Genomic DNA, 6803 nt, shown 5'->3' on the forward strand with positions numbered 1-6803 from the left:
ACCATGGGAACCAGTTTTCATTCCAATGTAATAAGGAATTAAAATCTCAGACCATGGGCCCACTGAAAAGCACCAAACCCTGCCACATGCAAACTTATCACTGCCAGTTGCACTGTGTAATGTTGAGAGTTGAGTACACAGATGAGTTAATGACATTAACTATTGCCTTAGATTTCTTTTAAACCATGACAAAAGTATGGCCTCTTGTTCAAAACACATACGTAGATTTAGTAACGTAAGTAAAATTAAGAAGGTATTCAGAGGAGACAGTATATGTTGCAAACATTTTAATGATTACTGTTGAGCTTACACATTGGGTGTTTTGTTGTTTTTAAACTTCAAACTGCAACAAGTTAAATAAATGTTTATAATATACAAAGAAAATACAACCAAAAGTAAAACTTGCTTTAAGTGTGCCTTGCACTAGAAACCAGTGTTGTGGGGTTTTTTTGTTTTTTTGTTTTTTTAATAGCTTCATTGTTGAACTGCACAAATACACTTAAGGATTTGATCTTCATAGCAGGGGATTTGAGAAATCAAAATATATTCCCACTTGAAAGAAAACAAAAGGTTGTGCATGATTATATGCAAAAACCCACTAAAATACTCCAATAGTGCAGGCACCATTAAAAAAGAAAAAAAGCTGGAGATGCCCATTAACTCTAAGTTTTAAGGAAGCAAGTTTCTGACCAGTTAGCTTAAAGCCAGCAAAACAGGGATCAGTGATGGCAACTGTAGTGTACAAGGTATTAAATGACAAACTTTACACAAATACACTGTTAGAAATTTGTATCAGTGAACACTGAAAATCTGATGATCTGTTCTTCGGAACAGTCAAACAGAACCACCTTAATTTCCAGTTGTGCAAGCCCTTGAAGCATCACACAGTGTTCTGTGCCAATTTCTTGCTGGCTGTGTAGTTACAAGGATTTATTCTGTCATTAGCAGCTAACAAAATTATTCCACATGTTCCTCACGAGTGAAAAAAGGCAAGTCTCGTCAGAGCACAGCGTGGAGATCATATTTTTCTGCACACAAACACAAGAGGCTTTGCTAGTATCAAAAAACACTTTCTGATGTCCAATATTGCAGTCAACAACTCAGTTGAGATGGAAGCCTTTCTCCATTGTAGCAGCTAGCAGACGCTCTCTCATAATCTCCTCAGAAGAATACTCAGGCAACTTCAGGTAATGCACACATGTATTCACAGATGGGTAACTGGCATCTGTAGCATCAACCTGAGGAAAACAAAGAACATTTGCTGCTGCAGTTGTTCACTTCATGTGCTTATGTAACATAAGGATGCCAAAAAACAATGGCATCTGGAAAGTTACAGACCTAAAAATGTATCTACTTTGTATGTACATTAAATCCTTTCTAAGCAAACGAGATATCAGAGAATGGACCTGAAACCCAGTACTGAAAGCTTGGCATTGCGACATGGATTAGAAAAGGAAAGAAGATTTAAAAAACAACCAAACAAACAAAAAAAAAACCAATGATTTTTGTTAATGCAGCAAGGCCTACATGCAAATGCCAAATTAGCTGATTTGGAAGGGTAACTTGAACAAACCACACCTTGCGTACAACAGTCAGTCGGGGATGTAGGTTTGCCAGTCCTCCTGGTGGGAGTGTTGAGCAACCAGTGGTGAACTGGAGGAAAGCCTTTCTTTCATCTGAAGACATACCACACAGAACTCTCACAAATCGAAGGAATCCAGGGCTTAAAATAAATTGAAATGATCAGTTATGATAACATTCTGTGACAGATGTTCTGCTACCCTCCCCAATTTTTCTTCAGACATGTATATCAGCATCTTTAGCAGTGCCTAAGTAATCACTGTAAGATTCCAGGTTCTGTTCAGCAGTCAGTGAAGAATAAAACATCATAAATCATAAAAACACTTTTTTACTCTTCTTGCTGAATACTACAAGGAAAATTGCAGGTAGATTAATAACAAATTCTCCTTACTTATCCTGGAGCGTTATTTGGCCATCTTCTCTAGCTGTTCCTACAGAAGAAAACAATTCAAAGCTATTCTCTGAAGAATCTGACTAAGCTTAAAACCTTTCATGTTCATATATGAGTTTGTTTCTAACTTGCTGAAAACTTCATGCAAAACAAAATATGAAAAAAAATGTAACAGACCACAACAGATCTTCAGAGAATTCTCTGGATACCACCACTTTCATCTGTATCAGCCCAAAAAACACGGACAAGAGGGCATGTATGAAGAAAGTATTACTTTCTGCAACATGCCCGCAGGTATCAGACACCGCAATTTCAGCTGTATCTTTGTATGCAGGGCAGGCTGCACTCAGCATCTCAGGCTGGTTAGGATCCTTCACAGAATGCTTATACTAACATAGTTTCACACCTAATTTCTATGTTACAGCTACTAAAAAAGATGAGTAGCCAAAAACAAACCATTAAGACCACCTCCCAGTAGCCAATCAGCAGTGTATATGACTGCACAGTACATTTTGTTTCAACTATACTTGAGTAAGAAATAAGAAATAAATGACAAATATCAACTGTAGCCAACTGAAGTCATAGCCACCAACAACACAGACAGAAGTAAAAATTCTCAAGTGATGCATTTTAATAGCATGTATAAGTAAGCTGCTCTTATACTTCCACTAGTTTGACACAAATATTTTCTTTGTTACTTATTCTCATCATGAAAACACCAAGTGCCTTCTAATCTGTCTGTTGTAACACAATTATTCCATATATGTTAAGGCAATTAGTTGTTCTTCAATCGCTGTCAATTCCCATTTTGCGTCTTTACCTAAGGAACATCCTAGGTGTTTTGTCAACCATACATCTAAGTGATTTTTAAATCACTTTGAACTGAAGTACCTGTCCCGTGTATATCCCAGTTTAGGTTCTGTATAATTGATGATATCCTCTGCTGCCCAGGAAGGTGACTGATTTCCACAAAGAATCGTCTGAACTTCTTCATGGCTGAAAGAACTCAGCTTCTCCATTGGGAAGACTCTGTTGAAGCCATCTTTAATATATACAAGATATTGTTATGAACACACACCAAAAGAATGTTTAACGAAATAACATCAGCACTTCAATTGTACTTCAATCAAGTAAACATCTACCAACATTTTCTAAATTAACAAAACTGAATCTCTCCAAGGTTTGTAACGGTATACCTAATGCAAAAGTGTTATGAAACAAATCTCTTACTTACCTGCTACATCCTCAAGTGTTTGTTTTTGAAAGCCATTCTACATCACTAATTCAAACCAGGACACTCTGAACATCAGGAAGTCCACTTAAATATATATTCTGCCATAATTAAAATTACCTCTGAATGCCTCCATCTGTTTCTGTATACCAGTATGCATACAGAAGTCAAACACGAGATCCACATACTCCTCTGCATTATCCATTGTTAAAGTCTGTAAAAACAATATATAAATACTCTAAGAATTCAAAGTGCATTACAATTACTGCTGAGATTTCTGAAAGTTGGTTGATTCCTTACCTCATCTTCACCACCTGGCTTGAGATCTACAGCTGTAAATCCATACACTTTGGATGACGGGGAAAACTGAAAATTTAAACTTCAAGACAGAAAAATCGTTAGTTGCTAACTGGAAACAAGTTTGCTATTGCTTTTGTAAATACTCAAGATTAATGAACCCTCCCTTCTCTTCCATTTCAAAATACTGCGGATCATTTTGCATACACCTAAAAGTGGTACCACAGTATAAAACTACAATTGGTAATGGACTTTGCAAATAATAGATATCTCCAGTCTACAGTATGCATGTGTATTTGCTCACTACTTACTTGGTTTTGCTATAAAAAAATTCTTGCAGTTTTCTTTAAACTATCAGCCTCAAAACAACTTGAGCAGCTTAATTTAGTTCATGAACTCAAAGATAATCATTTACATTAATTTCCAATACTAATAGTTATAAAGACACTTAACACACTTAGGCCCTTCAGTGGTGGTACTTGTGCTTTTTCTCATTCTCTCTTTCATTACACTTAAGTCAACAAGGCCACAAGCAATTACCAAGCCCTAACTATGTAACTCCTGTGACAGAAGATGACTTTTACGAATAACTCACACTACCAGTGTTGTTTGAAAAGAAATATTTTAGAACCACAGAAGATGACATCCTGACTCAAAATCACACAGGTATGATTAGTTTTGTATCTTCCAACACTGCACTGATGTCTATTAATACATACCCACGTTTCAGAAAAGCTCAAAGGGTTCTCATTAAAGGTTCTCCAAAAAGTTTAATAAATTTCAATACTGGTCATAACAAATGGCTTGATTCACATTTTTGTAAAGGTCTTAGCAAGTATTTAGGTGTTCCTACAGAGCCATAGTGGCATCATGGTGCAGCCATATTTAAGTTAAAACATTAAAAAAAGCCTGAACAGATAAGAAGGAAAACCCCTAAAAACAAGAAGGAACTAGAATCTACCTATAGACAGCAAAATGGATTTTGCTGCATCTCTAACGATTGCACCTTCCCCCTCACAATGGTATTATTGAAAACAAAGAAATCTCAATTCTTATTAGATGTGGTAATGTTCATCTCCAATACAATATGGTTTGTTTACTTACAAATATGAAAATTCTTACCCTAAATCCTCTATGCTAAGCGGCGGCCCAGAACCTGATGGATTCTTCAGCATTAATTCCTGTAGTTTCGTATTTTTTTCATCTTCTGACAGACTTTTGTTGCTTAAAATTTGACGCCTTTTAATTGCAAGGTCCTTAATTTCTTTTAGAAACCTTGCTCTATGTGGATTTATTAATTCAAAGTCTTCCCATGTTAGAATTCCATTAAACCAGGCAGGAGGTTTAGGTTTTGGTGGATCAAGAATAAATTCTGATTTGGAGTCTTCTTCCAGACTTCCTACTGACAATGAATCATGCCCTTCTTCCGTAGAAGCCTCTGACTGACTTTCAGTACAGTGCAAGTCCCTGTCACTCCGTGATTCATATATCAACTTACTCATATTGCTTTTAATGTCTCCCATACACATGAGTTTAAAAAAAGGCTTAGAAATGGGTAAATCCACAAGTCTGTTGTCTTGAATGCATTTAGCCAAGAAAATTCCAAGGAAATGAAAGAGTTTGGTTATCCTTTCAAGTTCATCACTATCTTGTGGGAATGGTGCTGTGAAGAGTCCACATGATCGCTGTACATAGTAACCAGGCGGTTTTAATCCACCACCAATATCAACCTGATTTAAGAGACAGAAAATAAACATTAACATTAAAAATGCATAAATAAAAATAACACTGATAAAGGTGAATTTAATCATATGACTGTGCTAGTTAACTTACTATTACTGTACTTTTGAGTTATAAAGAAAAAAATATGGAATGCTGTGGTCATTCCTGATGATGATAAGTGGCTGCTCAGTGACCAAGTGCTCTTTCCTTCCTGGCTATCTAGCTCATTTTTCTCTTACATAAGTTTTGAACACTTAGAATTTAACAGGCAAACAGAAACAGACCTGACGAGACTCATCATCTGGAAAATCGTCATCGCAAAGCCAAGCTCCCAAATCTGTCCTCTGAAATTCTGCTGCTACCAATGCATAAAACTCCAAGGTAGGACCCAGGCCCGTTCCTTCCTCCCCTAAAAACTCAACCTATAAAAAAAAAAAACAAACACAAGGAATATTAACAAAAAAGAAATATCTAGTGAAATGTTCAGTGTTGGTTATGCAACAGGATGTTCCATATCCTGGCCAGCACATTAGAAATGGCTATCTAAGCTCACTCTACTAGGCAGATATGCTTTACCTCTAGAACAGATTTTCTGTCTGCATGAATCTGCATGACATTTTCTGCCCATTCCATCAGGGATTCACCTCGCGGAACTTTCACCCTTTCATGCTTCAGGCGCCCCACTCTGAATTCTCCCGGATCATCACGTCGCACCGTGCTCGTGGTTCTTGTTCTTTCAACAGTGGCTTCGCGTCTGTTTTGTAGCCACACAATCGCTCTAGAAAAAAAACCCACAAAACAGTTACTTAAAACTTGAAAGTATCCACTATTAAAAAGTTACTTTGTTAAGTACTAATCACCTTTTTCAGAATTATCCAAAATGCAGAAATATGGGCTGCTTTATATTTTATGAATTTAGCAAGCTAAATAATTTTTTGTTACTATGAAGGGTCAGACAATGTCTAATATAATAAATAGCAACATTTAATGTTGTAATAAAAACATTTAATATATATTTGAATTACTATAGCTTTAACGTCACAGCGGAATGAACAGAGGGCATCATACTTTATATCACACATGCAGAAAACCCTACAGTTTCTTTCTAATGGTAGTTGGCCATTACAGGTTGCACTATACTGCAGAACAGTTGTACATGAGCCCGTTAATACTGACCAAGTTCTACAGCACAATTTACTTGCTTACATAATAATCAGAGAAGCATTAAACCAAAGCTTAAGTGCAGTCATTCATATATAAAATGACATTAAGTTATAATAATTAGAGCAATAATAACATAATGAAACTCTTACCTATATAATTATGGGCAAGAGTACAAAAAGTTTACTTAAAAAAATTCCAACATATTACTAGTGTTACAGGAATTATACAGGTCTTTTGTTCCTCCATAGCTCCAAAAGACCCATACCAATTAAGCAAGAATAAGATTAAGCAAGCCTCTAATAACAATACTTATACGAAGGCAAAGTTCAAAATTCTTGTACGGATTTTCATCTATGCAGCTATCATCTATCAACAAATCTACCATCTGTTGGTTGTTTTGTTTGACATTTGCCCAGA

The 6803-nt window shown here is 36.1% G+C and overlaps 1 protein-coding gene across 5 annotated transcripts in view; it reads right to left on the reverse strand.

Moving 5' to 3' along the window:
- Positions 1-272: 272 nt before the first annotated feature.
- The window catches only part of HECTD1 (HECT domain E3 ubiquitin protein ligase 1), a 55797-nt gene continuing 49266 nt past the window's right edge, over positions 273-6803 (reverse strand). For all 5 annotated transcript variants that reach the window (XM_042813394.1, XM_042813393.1, XM_042813391.1 and 2 more), the window contains exons 35-42: positions 5799-6000; positions 5507-5644; positions 4623-5230; positions 3504-3582; positions 3324-3417; positions 2864-3014; positions 1579-1723; positions 273-1238 (exon numbers count right to left, since the gene is read on the reverse strand). In XM_042813394.1, coding sequence (XP_042669328.1) covers positions 1101-1238; positions 1579-1723; positions 2864-3014; positions 3324-3417; positions 3504-3582; positions 4623-5230; positions 5507-5644; positions 5799-6000 — 1555 coding nt within the window. In that variant the 3' untranslated portion in view covers positions 273-1100. The remainder of the gene's footprint in view (positions 1239-1578; positions 1724-2863; positions 3015-3323; positions 3418-3503; positions 3583-4622; positions 5231-5506; positions 5645-5798; positions 6001-6803) is intronic.

The sequence above is a fragment of the Centrocercus urophasianus genome, unplaced genomic scaffold (assembly GCF_019232065.1).
Source record: "Centrocercus urophasianus isolate 14NV4802_14NV808 unplaced genomic scaffold, USGS_Curo_1.0 seq_14, whole genome shotgun sequence".
NCBI lineage: Eukaryota > Metazoa > Chordata > Aves > Galliformes > Phasianidae > Centrocercus > Centrocercus urophasianus.